This window comes from Parasteatoda tepidariorum, chromosome 4 (assembly GCF_982258835.1).
Source record: "Parasteatoda tepidariorum strain Cologne lab strain chromosome 4, Ptep-v5.0, whole genome shotgun sequence".
NCBI classification, from domain to species: domain Eukaryota; kingdom Metazoa; phylum Arthropoda; class Arachnida; order Araneae; family Theridiidae; genus Parasteatoda; species Parasteatoda tepidariorum.
Window position 1 is genome coordinate 36,771,322 of NC_141758.1, and position 21,485 is coordinate 36,792,806.

Here is a 21,485-nt window from a genome sequence, read left to right on the forward strand (position 1 = left end):
TTATATGTGGCTAGATATGTTGCCTCTTTCCATGTCTTGCCTACTGTTTTCAATTCCTTTATAATCGCCCTTCACCAAGTATTTTTAGATCTAACTCTTTCCCTATTTCCCTGATGGTTCCAATCAAAACATTGTTTTACTTTAAATTTCTCAGGTTTATGTAAAGCATGAACAATCCATTTCCATTTAAGACTTTAATCTCCAGTATGGTTTCGGTTTTGCCTTTCTACGTATTTCTGCACTACAAATTTTTATGAACTGGTAAGATTCTTTTTAAACTGTTGTTAATGAATAAGTTTTTTACATTATTTTTATTGCAGCGCCACATGTCTAACACATACAGTAGGACAAATTTAGCATTAGTATTGAAAAATTTTAATTTTTTGAATCAGTTACACTTTTTGCTTTTTTAGAATTTATTGAGAATAATGCAACTGCTTTGGACTTTGTATCTATTAAGTACCATCTCCATCAGTTCCTCCGCTATTGTTACTTATATTTTCAAGATAGGTAAAACTATTTACTTCTTCCAGTTAAGTTATTTTTAAAGAATATGTCATTTAATTGTTTTGGATTCCTTTTTATAACTGTAGTTTCATTCTGATTAAGAATAAACTCCACTTTTTTTTCATTTAAAATGTTTGCCTGCATGTCTTGAAGGGTGTGGGTCAGCATGAATAAGTTGTCTGCAAAATCAAGGTCAGAAAGATAAACAGCAAGGGTCCATCTTATATTCTCTGATACTCTCTTCATAATCCAGTCAACAGCAATCAAGAAGATTGTAGGAAAAAGTGTACAACTCTACCTAACACCGGAATCAACCTTGAAGAATTCTGATTTTTGGCCGGCTTGAATTACTCATATATGATTATTTTTATACATAGTTTTGATAATGTTTACAAAACATACAAGAATTCTATAGTACAGTAGGGAACCGATTTTTCCGGTTTTCTGAATCGCTACAAAAACCTGTTTTTTTATTGTCAAACCCAACTAAAAAAAAAATAATAATATTTAGAAATAATCTTAAAAAGAAAAAACGATAAAGTAATACACTAATGATTATTTCTGAAATGATGGTAAGGTAAACATCTTTCAAAAAAGAAAGAAAAATCCTAAAATCTTATGAGGAAAAAAACTTTTCTTTAAAAAAATGGCGGGAAAAATTATTAAACTTTTTTTCCGGTTTTCTGATTTCCGGATAAGAGGTTCTCTGTACTATAGTCTGTTTAAGCTAAGAACTCCTCCCGCCACAAAGTCTGCGACTGCCTGGTGCTATGGAAACAAGAATGGTGCATTTTAGAGAGGGTAGCTTCACTCTAGGACTAACACAATAGATCGAAGAAAAAGATTCCCCTTCTCCTGCTGACCCGAGTCGAAACCACTCCAAAACAGTGACCCCGCACCCCTACTTGAAATAGTCATACCTCGTTACCATAGTCACCGCCACAGGTCCAGATGAATGTCTGGAGGAGTTCTTATTTTAGACAAACAATACAACAGCTTCCAGCATTGTACTTTAACTATATTATGCAAAAACTATTTTTACTCTAACTGCTACTTTCATGCATATTTAATTATTATTCAGAACTAATATTATGCAAAAACCATTCTCACACAAATCCTTAAATCTAAATTAAATATTGCCAAAGATAGTTTAATTTTGATGAACAAAAATTTCTTAAAATTTGAAAGAAAAAAAAAGTTAAAATTTGAAAAGTAATACATAATTTTTTTAAAAGGAATACACAACTATAAAACATTTGATGTACACAAATTACAACTTTAAAACTTTTAGTAAAACAATATTAAATTGGTAAATGAAAACTTACTGGCTACTGACTCCATAAAAAGCACCTGCTTCATCTTCAATATTTGTATTAAGGTCTGCCCAAAATTTAATTAAGAAGAAAGCATTTTGTGGACCTTTGTCATAAAGCTCTTTCAGACCACCTTTCTTCTCAGGAAATTTATCATAGATTTCCCGAATGGCAACAGCCTAGGAAAAAATAGATTAAACCAACTTTAGTTTCAAATATTGCTTATACAAAATAGCTCACAATATGAAAAACAACTTAAAATCTCAAGGGGTAAAATTATAATATTTGTGAGCACAAGACAGATCAAGAAAAATAAATGAACAGAAAATTTTTAAGTACCATCGGAAAAGGGGCCATCTCTGCTGAATTAGACCTATCCAAATATTTTTGAGAGAAGTAAATTCAAACCCCTTAAGGAAAAAAAAGTTTTTATGCTGAATTTACATAAATAATAGTATCATTTGTTATGTCGTTTATATTCATCTGCTGCTACATTTATAAGTTATTAAAATAAGGACATTAAAAAAAAAATTCTTGAGATTTGACTTGTCCTCAAATTTTAAAAGCTTTCTGTGATCCTGGTAAAAGATGTGAAGGGCTTGGAGGAATAACTGAAAAACTATAATAATTGGTATTCTTGGTAAATTCAAATATTATAATCAACTCTTATCTATATTTTACATTTTTAACCCCTTGACCATTTTAATGCTATTTGCTATTTTATCTATCCTAGCTGGAACAAAATGATAAGTCAAAAATAAGAGAAAATGGAAGAACTAAAGCAGACATAATTTCAAATCAAAAACTTACTATATTACATAAACAAACTTATTTGACTATGAGTGTATGAAACTGCATTGATATATATAAAGTCATTATTCTAAACTAAACACTCTTTCTCACACTTTAATGTTCACATACTGTCTTTTATTTTATTTTTGGCTAAAAGTTTCGCATTAACTAACACTTTTGAATTCTCCTTTTCATGGTAATGTGAGAAAGACCTTAAGTCCCTCAATTTTTTAACAGACCAATTATAATTATTAATGTCTCCCTTTTTCCCTGAGACCTAAAACAATAGAGGGAAAAACTTATGCTACTTTCCCTATGATAAAAACTCAAGCACACAGATTTCGGAACAAGATTTGGGCTCCGCCAGTGCTTGAAAATGTTTTTAATAGAGGATGTGAAGCTCTGCTATCTCTTTAAAATGACTTGAATAAACTTTATTTTCTATCCAACTGTTTGCCTGCATTCCTGAACATTCGACCACGGCTGTTATCATATATATATATATATATATATATATATATATATATATATATATATATATATATATATATATATATATATATATATATATATATATATATATATATAAACAGGTTCCTGAGTAAAGTGATTTAGTTCATCTTACTTTAATAAAAACAGAAAGCAAACTCAGAAGAAAAAAAGGTGCAATCAAGCAATGTGATATAACTTGAGAGAGTATCCTAATTAAATTGAGAAGTTAATTTTTATAAGATAAAATAGGTGGACCTTCTTTAAAAAAGTGATAATGTAGCAATGTGATTAAGTTAACATTTTACTCCAATAAAATTAGAAAATAAATTTTTGAAGATAATAGTTAAGTGTGCATCTGTGAACAATTAAAATATTTCCAGCAAAAACTATGCACTACATAACTTTTGGCATCTTGAATAATTAAATCCTTTGTAAGAAAAAATCCTAATTTTCCCTATAGTTAATGCCCGCAATTTATTTTTTACACAAAAATTACTGTGAAAAAAATCAAGATTGGGCATTAACTATAAGGCAAAATTAAGAATTTTTTAATGGGCTTGTAGGCTTTTTAACAGTGGCCACTTTTAAAAGCATGAAGCAACTTTATTAAAAATAGATAATTTTAAACAATAAGAAAAAAACAGTTGATATTATTAATGTAAAGCATTTGTAAAGCATATCTTTTGATAAATTCATCAAAATATGGTAAGAACTACAAGGTTCATACATAAAATAAAGAAAAAGTTGAAGAAACAAATGGTCAATAAAATTATTCTCAGAATATAATAACCTATTCATAATAATTCAATGCTAAAAAAATAATAAAATGCAGGTGACATGCTTTTTTGACCAAAGAAGTGGCGATTGGCAGATAATTTTTTAATCGCCTTTGTAATATTAGCCGCCCAGCAACTGGTGGTGACCCGTAATTTTATCTTATAGCATAGCTCGTAGTATGTAAATAAAAATAAAAATTATAATTATAATTACTTCTAATAAAGGATCACTATAACTTGGCAGGCCTCCTATATGTACAAATAGATGTTTTTGATACTGAAAAAAATAAAATAAATATATAATTTTATAAATGCTGAAAAATCTAAATAAATAAATGAAAAATAAAAACAATAATTATAGGCAATTACATTTTCAGGATCCCTCTGCTGCTCCATGAAGGCGGACAACTCAACAAGCCTTAACTTGTGAGTGGCAATCGCTCTTCCCTCCCAGGGTGATGGCGGACTAAGGAGCTCAACACTAGAGGCGGGAACGGTTACAGGTGGTTTGTGCCCTATTCCATAAGGCTGACTAGCAAATGGTTTAATGCTGCAAAAAATCAACAATATTTTCATTTAAAACATATCAATATACATTTTATTTAGTTAAGAGCAAACTAGAAAAAGCTAAAAATGGAACATGTTTGGTAATGATAAAACATATAACAAAACAAAAACAAATTTAATTTTTGTACTAAATTAATAAAACGAAACATATGGGTATTTATTTTTGGCTAAAAATATAGCTTGCATCATATAGGGAAATTTTAATAATTTTGGGTGATTTAAATGGGATAAATAGCATTTAAAGCTTTTGTTTTTTTGTTTTTTGACAGTACATCTAAAAATATTTATGAACATAAACTATAAAATCAAGCCTGACAGTAAAGGACATTCTTGCTGGCGAGTGGACTAACAAAAAAAAAAAAAAAGAAATTAGCTTTCCTAACCTAAATAAACGAGGATACTTCTATGCCCCAGAGATGATTGATTACTAATTGGAATAAAATTTTTAGCATTTAAAAATCATAAAAACAAGATTCAAGTTATTGTCATATATTTCAAATCCATTTTTTTTCGTTATGTTTTAAATACGAAAAATATTTATTTTTATTTACTTATTTTGCTGATGTGCAATATCATTTTATTAGAAGATTCTTCTGCAAGGGGTCTAACATTCAAATTGTATTCAAATCTTATTAAAATAAGTGAGTGGTCCAAAGAAACTCCAAGCAGGGTTATTTTAGACCAAAATTTAAAAATAGTAGAAAGAAAAAAAAAAGGGGATTTTTTTTTTAAAATTTAGCAGTTTATTTTCTTTAACTTTGTTAATTAGTTAAAATTAAATTTGGATGCTTCAAGTTTATATAAAAAAATTTTATTAACGAATATGTAAGGGAAAACACGGGAAAAGTGACACAAAATAGCATTGGTTGACAGTGGAGACTCAATATTATAACAATTATAACAGAATTTAGAAGTTAGAACAGAAAATTTATAAAAGCAATTGTATGCCTTTATTTCAAACTTACTCTTCTGAAGTTCCAGCTTGAGTAATACCGGGTTGCCAGAACTGAGAAAGAGAAAAAAAAATCAAATGAATAAAATAAAGGTTCAAAATTTTTGGCACAGTATGAAAATTAAATGTCTAAAGTACAGTTCCCTTTTTAATTTTCATAATTTTAAATAATGAAAGGTGCATTTTAGAGAAGTTTATCGTAACACTCTATATTCACTTACAGTTTAAAAATGCAAAGGAGTTTTGAAAAATTAACTGCAGATAAACATTTTTTAAATTTTTCTTTTCAATTCTCATTTCATTATTTAGAAGTATTAATTGTTTAAATTCTTAAGCAAGTATAAAATGGGCTTTATTAAGAGTAGTTTTTTTTAAAAAAATACTGAAAACTTTTTTTCAAACTATCAAATTGCAAGAAAATTACGAATGGAATACAAATTGGGAAAGTAATGCTGCAATAATTTGATAGCATTTTGATATTTAAAAATACATTTTTTTCAATTTAAAATTTCATGGCTTACTGTAAGTTAACATGAACTCGTTTTTTCAATAGACTTAATAGCAATGAGTAAAAGAGAAATTGCAATGAAAAGTTTTTTTATTACATTAAGTTTTCTTAACAGACAGTCTTCCACTCAAATTAAAAGGAAATTTATACTATTTATGTTTCAACACAAGTTAATATATATATTTAAAATTTATGCACACATCCATATTAGCTGAATTCAGCAAAAAAATCAAATGTCTGTTTTAAACATTTTACCATTAAGAGGTTTTAAAATAAAAGAGAGCTTAGCCTTACAGACAGATGTTTTGATTATAGTTGTTATTTACCACTAATTTTAGGTAATTTTTTGCAAAAAGTTACTTTTCAAAGATGCAGACCGAACTATAGTACGGCTTTCAGGAGAACTCCCCCAGACACCCGTCTCGCATCGTGGCGGGTACTACGGTTACGAGGAAAGGTCACTTCTAATAGGGGTGTAAGGTGAATAGTTTTGTCTTAATTTTAGCGTAGGCCGCCGTAACCAATCGACATCTTCTTTCCTCCTTTTCACTCCCATTAGAAATGTGCTCTCGCTTGTTACCATAGCAGCAGACAGCCCCAGACTTTCAGTCTGGAGGAGTTCTCCTCAAAGTCGCACTATAGCAGCATTTATGGGGAAATAAATTATCATGTTTGTTGTAATTAGAAAAGAAACAATAAATCATTTCAAACAATCTATGTAAGATTGGTGAAAAAAAGGGAAGAAATGTTAACCTTGCTTACAGGCGTTCCACTATAGTTGACGGGAGGTACGAGTGATGCGAGCCCAGCGGCCTTGTTGTGGATGGCAGTGGCGGAGACAATTTGGGCGGATGAGAGGGACGTTAGTGACTGGAGGGCCTTCTCCTTGGCAGCTTGGTCCTGTGAGTAAAATAAGGAGACGATCTGAGCAGATGACATGGAGGACATCGACTGCACAGCAGCTTCTTTTGAAGTTTGATCCTGCTGAAATGAGATAATTACAACCGTTGATGGTGTGTGCTTGCCATCCTCGGTTGTATGCTATCTCTACTTTGGGGCCAATTCAAATATTATATAAGCATGTTTTTAACTTCCCTCTCCTCAGTAAAAAATTAGCAAACTAAAAAACTACTCCTATGCTTATGCAAGAAAGTTACATTCACCCCCAGTTTTTTTTTTTTTTTTTAAACTTTAATTTTTACTATAGTAATCAAATTTTAAAAATTTCAAGATTAAACTAAAAATAAAAAATGCAACTTTGCAAAAAGCATAATTTATGTTTCAATTCATTTTATAAAATTTTGAAATTCCTCTAATTATCCAATTTTTTTTCCGTCCAAATTTGAGATTGTTCTAAGCATAATTTTTCATCACTCTTTTATTTTATTTTTTTTGTCATTTACAAAAAATTAAAATAAATAAATTGCAGGGTCTTATATAAACATTGTTTATACTCCCAGCTAGTCAGCAATAGGCATGCCCTCCTTACATAATATTTAAACAGCCCCTTTCATTATTTCTACAAAAATTTTAAGCTTGCCGCTGTCCATATTTCCACATATAAGACAAAAATATTTAGTGCTTTGGTTTATCATTTTTTTTTTCTTAAATTTCAAGGCACTTGCAAGTACGGTTTATTAAAGATACAAAAATTAATTTTATACTTCTTACTAAAAAAAAAAATTGCACCCTTGTCTTCATATAGAATTGGCTTTTATTCCAAAATATGAAGTAATTAAACCTGCCTACCTTAATTTTTTCGAACATAATAATGATGGTTAATAAAATTCAATTTAATTATAAAAAATGAATATAGCAAGTATTCAAACCATCAAAATCTTTTAATTGAAACTTTTAAAAAGAGCTACAATTTATAAAAAAAATAATAAATAAAACTTAATATTTCAAATAAGCGTAAGTCAAAATATGTGTACATTCATGTTAAAAACGTTTGATAAAAATGTTAAAAAACTAGTCTGTTATTTTATTTGAAATAATTAGTCAGTCATGTATTAAAATAAAAGCTATGCGTAAAAGCTAAGTAAAAGTGTCTGAAGTAAAAAAAAAAAAAAAAAAAAAAAAGAAAAAGAACGAAAATTGTCCTTCCTAGTTACCAAATAAAAATGAATGTCGTATGCTTCAGGCAGAATATTGTAAAATTTTAATTAATCGTTAGTAAGTAAAAATTTCAAGCACATAAAGTTTTTACTCAGTTTACGATCAAACTTATGGAAATACATACACAAAATATTAATGTCTTAATTATTAATCTTTCCATAACATAAAAAAATTAAGGCAGAGCTCTTTAAATAATACATTGTTATAAAAATTTATTTTGCATTTTTACTATTTAAATTATTATTGTTAAGATAAAGATAATATACACTATGCATTATTATTGTTAAGATAAAGATAATATACACTATGCATTATTATTGTTAAGATAAAGATAATATACTTAAATTTCAATAGGGAAATAAAAAACTAAGTAATGCTGAATACAAAGGATGTAAAACAAATACAATTTCTTTAAGTCAATAAAATTTATCAAAATGTTCCACTATAGCATCATTTTTAATATATTTTGAGTGCCTCAATGCAAAAATTTTTTGTTCAACAGGAAAAAAAAAAAAGAAGAAAACTATGTCACTAAAGGATTTAACAACTGTATATCTTGGTTTACAAGTCAACGTCGACCCGTTGAATAAAACGCCCTACTTTTGATTACAAGATAACAAACTTCTAGTACGTCAAGTGTATAAATTGACCACTGAAAAAAACTCTCACAAAAAACAGAAAATATCTGCTGTGCTCCTAGCGACATCATGTGTCAAATGATACTAGACACGTGGCAAAATGTGGATTCACATGATAAGGTAAATTTAAAAAAAAAAAATGTGGAATGAGGGTGAAGACTAATTTTTCTTGACCCAGCAGACAAGGATGAAGTAGAATCCGTTGCAGAGTGGGATTCGAATAACGGCACCGCTAGCATTATTCAATCTGAAACGGATGATTCAATTGTTCTGGAATTTTTAAATTTGTTGATTTATGGTACGTTTTAAAAGTTTTCATTGCGTTATAATTATTTAACAGGGTGCGTAGCCAAATTTTTGAATCAAAAATAAGCACTTTTTAAAAACTTTTCAAGCACTTTACAAAAATTTTCAAGCACTCAAAAAATTCATATTCAATCAATGATATTATTGAAAAACAAAAACTTTTTATAAACAGTTTTAGCGTTAAAAAACAAACAAAAAAGAAACGGGCGTAAATCAAAACAATCAGTACCTTCCCTCATCACCGAGTGAATTCAACTTGACCCTGAACTCAGAATAAAAGTACCCTTACCCCCTACGTCAAAAAAAGTGTTAGAAGTAAAATAAAATAAACAAGAACAAAAATAAATTAAATTAAAAAGAAAAACATTTCATAAGGATCTGATATTCTCTATCCGAATTGGAGCACTCGGGTTTCGGTTTCAAGTGTGCGCATGCGCAAGTCATAACATGGGTACGACATGAAGTCCGCGTTAATGATTACGTAGCAAACTCCCCATTTTTCGTGAAATGCATGGGATCCACCAGATATCACTGAAGGAAAGAAAAAAAGTTATGCAGAAAAAAAGCACTTTTTAAAAACGCCAGTTGAAAAAAGCACCTTTAAAAGCTTTTAAAAACGAAATCCCCAAAAAAGCACCTTTAAGTACTTTTTACAAACGCTACGCACCCTGTTTAAATGTTCTAGAATGAATTATCTTTACCTTTCTTGATCTTATTTTTTTTTATTAATTAAGTATTAATTCATTAAAAAATACCTTTATATGTGAAAAAAATATGAACAAATAAACGTATTAAAAATAGTTTTTAAAAGGGGCAAATTGATACAGAATTATTCATTTTTTTATAATGCATTGATATTTCACAGTGAAAGAATGACCAACTTCAATGCATGCATATAAGTCACCAACACCGTGATTTTTGTAACATTTTGGGGATTTAAAAGGTTGACTTATACACCAGGATACACAGTACTTAAAAAAAAAGGGGGGGGGGGATTTTCAGGTAACAACCTAAAATCAAGCTAATTTTTTCATATGCCCACTTTCATAGCAGGGCCGAATCAGCAAACGAATTAAAGTTTAATATTATCAGTTTTAGGCTATTTTCTAAATAAAATAAAAAAACTTTTGAAATAGAAAGCTTTTATATGGAAAAATTGTTTCATAATTCACCTTAGATTTAATTGTAAAACTTCTAAAATAGAAAAATTGTTTTATACCTCACCTTACAGATTTATTTGTAAAATATTTATATGGAAAAATTGTTTTATACCTCACCTTACAGACTTATTTGTAAAACTTTTATACGGAAAAATTGTTTTATACCTCACCTTACAGATTTATTTGTTTAACTTCTAAAATAGAAAAATTGTTTTATACCTCACCTTACAGATTTATTTAGTACTATACGTTAAAGTTGACTAGTTTGTAAATAAATAAATAATAAAAATTTGTTTTTATTTTGGCTGTTTTAAGGAATGAGTATTTGTGGTATGTAAATGAAAATTAACATATTTTAACTAATTGGCTGAACAATTTCAATCATATTAGAAATGCCTAACCCAGGCTAAAAAAATATTCTGATTTGAAAATATTCAATAAAAAAATTCAATGATAATAAAGCTCTAAAAACTTGTTTATCCAATTCTTAGTTACTGGAAATAAAATTTGTACAAAATGTTAAGTAGATTTATGTTAAGTAAGTTAGAATATGAAATAATAAAATCAAAGCATTGATTAAAGTAAGTAAATCGAAGGCTAGAAAAGAAAATATCTTACAATGTAAAAATATGGGGAGCGAAAATAGAAACATAAACTTATTATAAAATATTAAAGTTATCAGCATTTCAATTTCAGAGATTCTTATTACAACGGGAAAAAAAGAAAACATTACTTTTCACAATAAGAAAAAATTACTACAAAGAGAGAGAAAGAGAACTTTGCAAAGACATTTAAATTGAATGAAGATTTTTTTTTAAAAATAATATAAAACTTAATAAACTTCATCATTAAATCTTTATGAAACTTAACATTTGGATATGTTTGGATAGTCAAGTTTTTATCGCTTTTGTTTTCCTTAAAGCTAAAGAGAGTAATTGAAAATGCTCTTACATGCACCTTTAGTTTGGTTTGTATTTCTCGAGCTTTCCGCCTGGCTAGTACTTGAATGTGAGAAGAGACTTGCTTTCTAGTACGCGTCTTTCCAGTTCGTAATTTTATATAGCGGGCTATCAACTCATTACGACCTAAAACACAAGAACTATCTTTTAGCATTATAATACAAAATAGCAACTCAATAGCAAAGGAAACACATTCAAATTAGATTAAAGAGCATCATTGAAAACAACAACACAATTTGCAACTATACACTGTTCAACAAATACTAATAGCAAAAGGAAACAAACCCATTGACACTTGGCAAAACCTTTGGCTGATTGACGCCAAGGATATGACAAACAGAGCTATTATGACTAATGATTAATAAGAAAAGAATATCTGTGAAACAGATATTCTTTTCTTATTAATTAACTTCTTAATTAATAAGAATTATTAATTTCTTAAGAAACTGGTAGAAATAGGAAAAGTTAATGATAAACAGCACACCTTTATGTTTGCTTCCACTATCAGTTCTCACTGAACTGAGTATAGACATTGAAATGTTTCATGCATTGTACTGTTATTTAGTGAAAATTTTGTGACATAAATAACCGGAAATAATACTAAGGAACAGTTTGATGAAAATGTTGTACTAAGGAAAACTGTGGCTAATCACTGCATTGAACCAGCCCTTAAATTCAATTAAAGAAGATGGCAACCAAAAATAACTCAAATTCTAAGTTAATACTTAAAAATCAAATAAAAATGTAAAATCCACAGCTCTTTATAAATATTCTAATTTTTTTTAACAAGTTCCTTAACTTTCTTTGCACTAAAACTTTTTTTAGAATACAAAAGCAACAGGGTTTTAAAAAGAACGTGCTTTTCTGGAAAAGGCCAAACTGGCTGGTTTTTATTAAAATTAACATACATGTATTTAAATTAATTTCATAAATGACTATTTAGTAAAACAAAATATGTTATGATTTTAATTTCTTTTAAGGGCATTCACTCCGTAAATAGATAAAAATTTTATTAATTTTAATAATGCAATTGCTTTCATACCTGCTTAAAAATCAGAATTCAGATTTTAGAAAAATCAGATCATTTTTGTCTGAAATTTTTCTATCATGATATAGTATTATGTTGCAATAATTCCTTTTTTATAATTGTATGTACTAATTCCTAATAAATTAAGTATTTTCTATATAAGTACATATGATTAGTTCAAAATAATTAGTATATATTGTTTAAAAAGTTGACTATTAATAATTATAGTTAATTTTGTATTATTAATATACTAGTATAGCAGGGTTTGTGATTTTTTTTTTTGTTGATTCTTTTAAAAGAAAAATTTAAAAAATCAGATTTTTTTTTATTTAAGTCGGATTTTTTTTAAAATTCAAGTACACAGTAAGAACTTTGACTTAGGACTAAAAAACTTTATAAATGTTTAATCAAAATTAAATTAATATTAAAACTATATTATAAGAATATTTCAGAAGCTCTAACTACCTAAAACAGTTTTTCATTATAATACATAGCTTTGAATGCATAGCAACCATTTTGAAACAAATGCATGATTGAAATTTAAAGACTAGATGAAATAGAGAATTTAAAGAACTCTTTAACTATTAAAGCAAAGGTAAATTAAAATTACCAAACCATAATTTTAATTTAAAATTGTGATTTCTTTTTTTTCTCTCTTGATTTTTAAAATGACAAAATAAATGTTACAGATAGTGTTTATAAATGTAGTCATTCATCAAAAAAAAAAAAATATTTAATCTATATATTTTTAAATTAAAATACTCTTTTTTAATTCGATATCAAAATAGATAAGTTAATCTAAAAATAATTTTTACAAAAATTTATGTACTCATTGAAAAAATTTTTCCACAAAATTTCTTTATAGAAAATCTGATAATGTCAAAGAAACTGCAAACATATTATGAGAAAAAAATACTTAAATGTTTACTTTAATCTGTACTTTCAATCTCAAGATTTTTAAAAATGTAATTTCAAATGTGTTGGAATTTAACACACACCAAGAAAGAAAGTAATTTCATTAGCTAAAATTAATTAATGCAGCAATAATAAATTTCAAAAGTAATATAGCAATTTATTTAAAATAAATTTTAAAACTAAGAAAAGAAATAATAAAAGTATCAATAATTTAAAACACTGTTTTTTAACTTTTTAAATCAATATATATATTTAAAATATCAGTTGATTTAAATCAACAAACCCTGTTATATTGTGTTAAATAAGTTGATTTTTAATTTTAGCTCGAGGTATTTTAAAATATTTTTTTTTAAATAAAGCTTTCTAAAGTGCAAATTTGCTACTCTAATTTTTTTTAAACATAAAATAACATCAATGCAACAATTAAGAATTTCATAACCCTTTTATATTATTACAGTTTTTGATAAATATTAGTTCTCTAATAAAAGCCAGCTTTTTTATCTTAGCCTGTATTCTTTAAGGCATTAAATTAACAAAAAAAAAGGGGGGGGGAGTTCTTCAGCTTTGGATGAAAAGCAGCTACCCTGAACTGAACAACAGTTTAAAGAGCCTGATGAAATTCTGTAGCTCTTTACAAAAACTTTACATACTCTGAAAGGTTGGTTCTTCAAACTACAACTTTTTTTTTTACAACAGCTTAAGCAGAATACTGGCTAAAAAAGAAACTTTTTAAATGTCCCCTAAGTAGTAATCTATAAAAAGAAATTTAATTTTCAACAACATAAACTGACATGTGTGTAAATTATAAGACCCCAACGATAGCACAAGCAATAAGTTACCAATTATTCTTTCCATTCTTAATACTTTAGAAATAACTTAATACATGCCTATAAATGTAGGAATGTTCTTGTTTGCCGTTATAAATTAAGGCTCAAAAAATATATATTATCGCCCGATAATTAAGTTTTCGATCTTGCATTTAAATATCTAATCAGAAATACAGTCGAAGCTTGCTTAAATTTCGAAGAAAATTGCCAGGGAATGGCAAAGAGGGGGGGAGGGGAGAAAGAACGGCGATTATACGTGATAAGACCTAAATGCTACTTCATTCAATTATATAACAGGGTGCCTAGCCAAATTTTTCAATAAAAAATAAGCACATTTTAAGTACTTTTGAAGCACTCAAAAAATATTTTTAATCACTCCCCCCCCCAAAAAAAAAATCATAACTAGGATCTGTGCAGTAAGAAATATTATTTTTTTTCTATCTTTCTTAATTTATAAACATAAAATCAATAAAATTCAAAAACATTTTCAAAAACTTAACATAGTCATGATAAAATAACTAGTTTTTGATAAATATTGCAGAGAAAATTATGAAAATCGTGAATTTTTTTTAAAATTTAGAACGATAATCGATACGGCAAAGAAAAAAATCTCGTATTAAAAGATAAAAAATTAAGCACTTTTTACAAACACCAAATAAAAAAAAAAGCACCTTTAAGGGCTTTTAAAAAATGTAAATCAAAAATAAGCACCTTTAAGCACTTTTTAAAAACGCTACGCACCCTATATAAATAAAAAAGATTCATATAAATTAAGAACAAAGTTAACTTATCCTTTTTAAAGATCTATTGACACGAAAAATTAAAAAGCCACAGTTTGAGTTGTTTTACACCGCGTATAAAGTTTTCAATTTTATACCATATAAAGTTAAAACAAGAAGTAGAATGCTTATGCCTAATCATGTGAGTTAAATCAGATTTAATTGGATACCTATAAGTGAAGATATGCGTGTGTGTCGTACCTTATTGGCTTCTGAAACGACACATGCTACGATTTACCTACCATGACGTCACTTGCAGGTATTCAATTGACTGAGCATGAAAATGAACAAAAGGATTAAATATTTAAAAGAAATAGTTCGTACAATGTCACTACTTTGCTGTTATCTTCCCAACTAAAAAAATTAAAATCAATAAAATGGAAAAATTTTCGATTTCTTTCTGTTTTCATTTTCAGCCATTTTTCAAAATCAACATAAAAATAGCACATTATCCTTTAAAAACTATCTTAAAACTACAGACTTTTAAAGTCTTTCAGATTAAAAACAGTTTTCAATTCTGGCATATTTTTACGAGTACCAAAGTAAAAGCAAGAAAGAACTAGATGCCAACTATTTTATTATAATAAGTGCGTTAACTGGAAAAGAACAAATCTCAACCTAATAATTACGAATATTGCTAACTCGTATTATTCGATAAAAGTCATGCGACAGAAGAAAAGAGTTAGTCGATAATTTTCAAAATCAATTATGTCATCTTCATAATCAGCATAGAGGGCGCTAGCTAGAGATGATCAAAACTTAACCTAATGATTATGAATATTACAAACTGATTAAGTCATTAGATATAGCATATTATTTGCTAAAAAGCGTTATTTCGAACGGCAAACGAAAAGAGTTATATAAAAAAGCACCTTAATACATTTTTTTCCCCTTTGTTCCTCATTTATAGAAAAAAAAAAAAAGAACTCATAACTCGTTGTCGCTAATTTTCAAAATCAAATGATACGCCATTTTCATAACAAGTTAGAGGGCGTTAGATTGAGATGAGCTAAACGTAACCTTCTATTTAAGAATATTACAAACTCGAAACAGTTATAAAAATTGCATATCATGCGCTAAGCGTTATACCATACGACAAAAGAAAAAGAGCACTAAAAAAAAAAACATCCTAATTCATATTTGTTTTCACTTTGTTCCTCAATAATAAGACTCATAATAATAATAATAATAAAAAATCTGGAATTCATAAGAAGAGAAATATTTTTCTGATGAAGCAAGGTTTCGTAAGGCCAAACGATAATACAAAATGGAACTCAAAACTTAACCTTCTACTTAGGAATAACTAACTCGTAACAGTAATAAAAATAGTAAATCATGTGCTTAGAAGCAATATATCATACGACAAAAGAAAAGAGCACTAAGAAAAAACAGCCTAATACATATTTGTTTTCACTTTGTTCCTCAATAATAAGACTCATGATAATAATAATAATCTGGAATTCTTAAGAGAAATATTTTTCTGATGCAGCAAGGTTTCACAAGGCAAAACGATAATACGAAATAGAACTGAAAACTTATTCTTCTACTTAGGAATTACTAACTCGTAACAGTTATCAAAATAATAAATCAAGTGCTTAGAAGCAATGTATCATACGACAAAAGAAAAGAGCACTAAAAAACAGCCTAATACATATTTGTTTTCACTTTGTTCCTCAATAATAAGACTCATGGTAATAATAATAATCTGGAATTCTTAAGAGAAATATTTTTCTGATGCAGCAAGGTTTCACAAGGCAAAACGATAATACGAAATAGAACTGAAAACTTATTCTTCTACTTAGGAATTACTAACTCGTAACAGTTATCAAAATAATAAATCAAGTGCTTAGAAGCAATGTATCATACGACAAAAGAAAAGAGCACTAAAAAACAGCCTAATACATATTTGTTTTCACTTTGTTCCTCAATAATAAGACTCATGATAATAATAATAATCTGGAATTCTTAAGAGAAATATTTTTCTGATGCAGCAAGGTTTCACAAGGCAAAACGATAATACGAAATAGAACTGAAAACTTATTCTTCTACTTAGGAATTACTAACTCGTAACAGTTATCAAAATAATAAATCAAGTGCTTAGAAGCAATGTATCATACGACAAAAGAAAAGAGCACTAAAAAACAGCCTAATACATATTTGTTTTCACTTTGTTCCTCAATAATAAGACTCATGGTAATAATAATAATAAAAAAAATATGGAATTCTTAAGAAGAGAAATATTTTTCTGATGAAGCAAGGTTTCATAAGGGCAAACGATAATACAAAATAGAACTCAAAACTCGTTTTGAAAACTATAATACAGTTGACAATCATGCCTGCTTAAGTGAACACCAAAACCCATAAATTGTCATCTCTGCCGGAGCAGAAACGACACTTCATTTTGTGGAAAAGGATATTCACAAAGTGAACTTCAAGGAGGTGGTGGGTGAGGTAGACGGGGTTAAGCAATTAAAAAGTAAACGTCAACGATTATTCGGCTCTCTATTCCTACAAAAGCAGCATGAGGAAAGGGGCGGGGGGACCAGAAAAGAATATTTATTTTGACAAGCTATCAAGTCCCTTCTCCCGCCCTCACCTGGTCAGGATGGGGAGGGGTTCCCAACAGCTGCTGCTCATTTTCTGTCCCCCCCTATCCAAGAGGGGTAGGGGGAAAAGGAATAATCATTTCTGAAGCGGCAGAGGAGGACGCAAAGGGATGCGCAAGCGCAGGTCCGTGTCGCAAAAGAGGGATGCAGGAGAGAGGACATTCCAGACATTCCTTTGGGATGGCGTTGCTGGGAGTCGGTTGGTAGGTGTACGCGCTTCACTTATTTCGATCTGAGAGCCTTCCCCCCACGCACACATAAATATACGTACTCGGATCGATAGATGAAGGGGGGTGTTCAAGGAATAGGGCGGAGACATGCAAGAATGGGGGATGGAGCACGTATTACGCCCTGGAACGCGAGAAATATTTGCCTTCAGAAAGTTAATCTTAGCGTCTTAAGGGAGGACAAAAGCCCCGGAATCAACCATAATGTATTGACTCGTACTCTGTTAGTCAATTGATAAAAGGTTTGAAGATGCTTTTTAAAAGGGAGAGTTTTAAAGTAAAATGAGAATTATTCACCATTTGTTAAAGAGGAACGAAAGAGTTTTTTTTTTAAAGGTATTATTTCGCATACATTCCACTTTGTGTATATAAATGGTAGCAAAATAAAATGATATTAAGAGTGGTTATTTTTAGGAGAAATCTAGGTCCGTTAACCGACCCTAATACAAAATGTTCAATCACGGATCGTTCCCAAAATATTTTATTACAAAAACAGATCCTTCACAAAATATTGAATCATGAAAACGGATCCTTCACAAAATGTTTTATTACAAAAACAGATCCTTCACAAATCATTGAATCGTGAAAACGGATCATTCCCAAAATATTTTATTACAAAAACAGATCCTTCACAAATTATTGAATCATGAAAACGGATCCTTCATAAAATGTTTTATTACAAAAACAGATCCTTCACAAATTATTGAATCATGAAAACGGATCATTCCCAAAATATTTTATTACAAAAACAGATTCTTCACGAATTATTGAATCATGAAAACGGATCCTTCATAAAATTTTTCATTACAAAAACAGATCCTTCACAAATTATTGAATCATGAAAACGGATCATTCCCAAAATATTTTATTACAAAAACAGATCCTTCACAAATTATTGAATCATGAAAACGGATCCTTCATAAAATATTTCATCATAAAAACGGACTCTTCAATTCTGGTCTTGTCGTAATGTAACTCAGTCTCTTAGGTATTAGTGTATTTATTGAATCATGAAAACGGAGAATTCTTTAGGTATTGAATCTTTAGGTATAAGTGTATTTATTACATCTTTATATCAGCCCTTATTGTTTATTACCCAAATATGTAGTTTAAAACATTTTATAACCGTCGTTGAACAGTCGATTCAATTTTGAGTTTAAGGTTATAAATGTTCAATGCCGTAGCCATGTAATTTTGAACCCAATCCAGAAGACGAGGGAATTCCAGGATCAAGTATTGGAAAAAATTTTGCCTTCGTAGAGGACTTTTAGAGAGAACTAACCCGCATATGGAGAAGAAAACCGCGAAAATCTCCCACGGTAAGTCTGACTGCAACGGGACTCTAACATATGATCAGTCCACTACTGAGGATATTTTACGTCAGCACTGTAGTCGGTGCAGACTGGCTGCGGAATTCGCATCGAACAGCCATCTCTGAGATTCGAACCTGGCGAACGCTCTGTCGCCTAAGCCCCAAACAGGCTCCTACTTTAAAACATTAATTCATTTATAAAAATATTTAGTTACATTTTTAATAGGGTGATGGTTCTAGACCTAGAAGCAGAAATCTTCTTGCAAGGCAAATGCAAATTATTAAAGCAACTGCAGATTATTTTGCATCTAGTATTTTTTTATTTTTAAACAGCAAACAAACAAACGAGGGGAAAAAATGTAGAAACTCTCTTTTTAAAACATCTCGCAACTTGTTCCCAGTAAAAATTAAAACTCTGAATTGAGAACACATAAAAAAAAATTCTTTCTCTTACTTTAATAGTGACGTATGGAATTTATCAAACAGCATTGTATGTAATTCAATTTAAATTTAAAGAACATAAAGTGTTTATGGACCTTATATTTGCAAATTTTGCTTAATGTATATTAGATTAAGCTGAATTTACAATAAATAACTCGGTGTGACTGTGTTAAAGTGGCAGACAAATTTGAATTTGTGAAGATAGTGCTGAAGATTCACTCGATAAATTCAGCAACAGCGGTTCTAGATAATTTTTAACAATGGATTGATTTTGCTACGAATTTTATCTTTTGACCACATTCAATTTTTTTTTTTTTTAAATTTCAATTCAGAAAACAATTTTAAAACTCCCACCTTTTATATGTTTGCTTTCACTAGAAATGTTTTTTTTAATCGTTTCAAACATTGTATAAGAATGGCTCTTTTTGAAGTTGTGCAAAATTTAATAACTGTCTTCAGATAACTATATTTTATGTACAGATTTTCCTATATTTAAACATTCATTTCGAGAAGTAGTTAATTAAAAATTTATCCAGAGCTGATTTCCAAGTTTTTCTGCACTGCATTTTCTTATGCGTGAACGTGTTTTTTCTTCTTCTTAATTTTAAAATAAGGAAATATCAGAGCTTAAGGTAAGCATTGTTCATAGCTCTCCTACCCATGGTTAGCAAAATTAAGCGAATCCTAAACCTTATCTCCCTTCTTGGGTGCTTACGTAATATTCGAACATTCCCATAGAGAATAAAAAATCAATCCTCTCTTAATAATTTTATATCAAAGATTTAAAAAAGTATATAATTTCAAATTACGAAAAAATTCTATAGGAGCGTTGTAATGTGAGAATTTGAATGGAACGATAAGGAATTTTCGAAATTCAACACTCCTTGTAAGCGGTAAAAGAACGACTTTTGAGACGGATGAAAGGAGAGTTTTTCCCGGGAGATGCAAGGGCGGAAAATTTGGTTCGAATCGATTCGATCCCAAAATAACAAAGCATACGATATTATTTATTTATCTTGTTTGGAGTTAAAAACTAGACTGATTAATTCCGAAAAATTTCTTTCAGAAAATACGAATAGAAATTAAAAGATTATAATGATGATTATTATTATGATGATTTATTAAAAGAGATTAAGATATGTAAATTCTCTTAAGGCACATTTTAAATTTTATGATTCTATTATTTAATGCAAACGAAAATAATTAAACGTTAAACAGTTCTTTTCGGGTCATATGATAGAGACTGCTTTTGCAAGTTGTTCCATAACCGTTTGTTGCTTCTGCAACCGTTAATTACGAGTTTGAATTAAGGGATGCATGGTCAAAAATATCAATATTTAACAATATATAGCGATAATTTTTCTATTTAACTTATTTATATAATTATACAATCTGTCTGTACACTGGGCAAAAAAACAAACGGACCACCCTGAATAATCGGAATCTCAAGGTCTATGACTCAATCTTAATGGTTTAAGAGATAATAATCTTTTAATACAAAATCAGACACAAAAACGTACTTTCTCAGAAGAACATAATTTTTTCTTTTTATTCGGATTCGGAGCCCCCGAAATATGGTCCCAATAGTTTGGTCAGGAAAGCAGTACACAATATAAACCCCTCAAAGTTAATTTCACTTTTTGCGTATTTCGCCATATTTCCAGAACTTTTTAAGGTATCCGACTACCTTCGGGACAAAATTTTTGAAAAATAAATATTTTTCACAACATTATTGCAATTTATATTGTATATTAATTTAAATAAACATATTTAATAGAGAAAATTTTAATATACAGGAAATTTTTTGTTTAAAGAGTATTTTTTAGATAATTTTAATGAAAATAACTCATTAACGGAAAACACTCTACACAAAAAACTATTGTACATGCAGCTATCAAACTTTTTGAGCCGTTTCGTATAACCCTCTGAAGTGTTATGAACCTCAACTTAAATGATAGCATGAAATTAAAAAAATTTATGGAGTGTTAAGCATATTTTTCCATTTTTTTCCACATTTTCTTCACATTATCTACTGCAAAATATCTCATAAAACAAAAAATAATACAGTTATGTGAATTCTGGAGGTCTGTTACATAACCACCAATACAAGAAACAATCTCTGAAAGTTTGAAGACAAATTTATTATAATTAGTTGAGTTATCTTGTTTTCCGTAGACAAAAAACAGCAAAATTGTCATTTTGAGAAAAACACAATTAAAGTTTATAATTACATTTTTTCTAAAAACTATGAATGTTTGTCAGT

The 21,485-nt window shown here is 28.9% G+C and overlaps 1 protein-coding gene across 1 annotated transcript in view; it reads right to left on the reverse strand.

Moving 5' to 3' along the window:
• The window catches only part of sd (TEA domain transcription factor 1 homolog scalloped), a 127,869-nt gene that overhangs the window by 6,296 nt on the left and 100,088 nt on the right, over window positions 1-21,485 (reverse strand). Inside the window, exons 5-10 of the mRNA XM_087162143.1 lie at window positions 11,081-11,214; window positions 6,661-6,891; window positions 5,413-5,453; window positions 4,250-4,430; window positions 4,095-4,157; window positions 1,833-1,999 (exon numbers count right to left, since the gene is read on the reverse strand). Of these exons, the coding sequence (XP_087018269.1) occupies window positions 1,833-1,999; window positions 4,095-4,157; window positions 4,250-4,430; window positions 5,413-5,453; window positions 6,661-6,891; window positions 11,081-11,214 (817 nt within the window). The remainder of the gene's footprint in view (window positions 1-1,832; window positions 2,000-4,094; window positions 4,158-4,249; window positions 4,431-5,412; window positions 5,454-6,660; window positions 6,892-11,080; window positions 11,215-21,485) is intronic.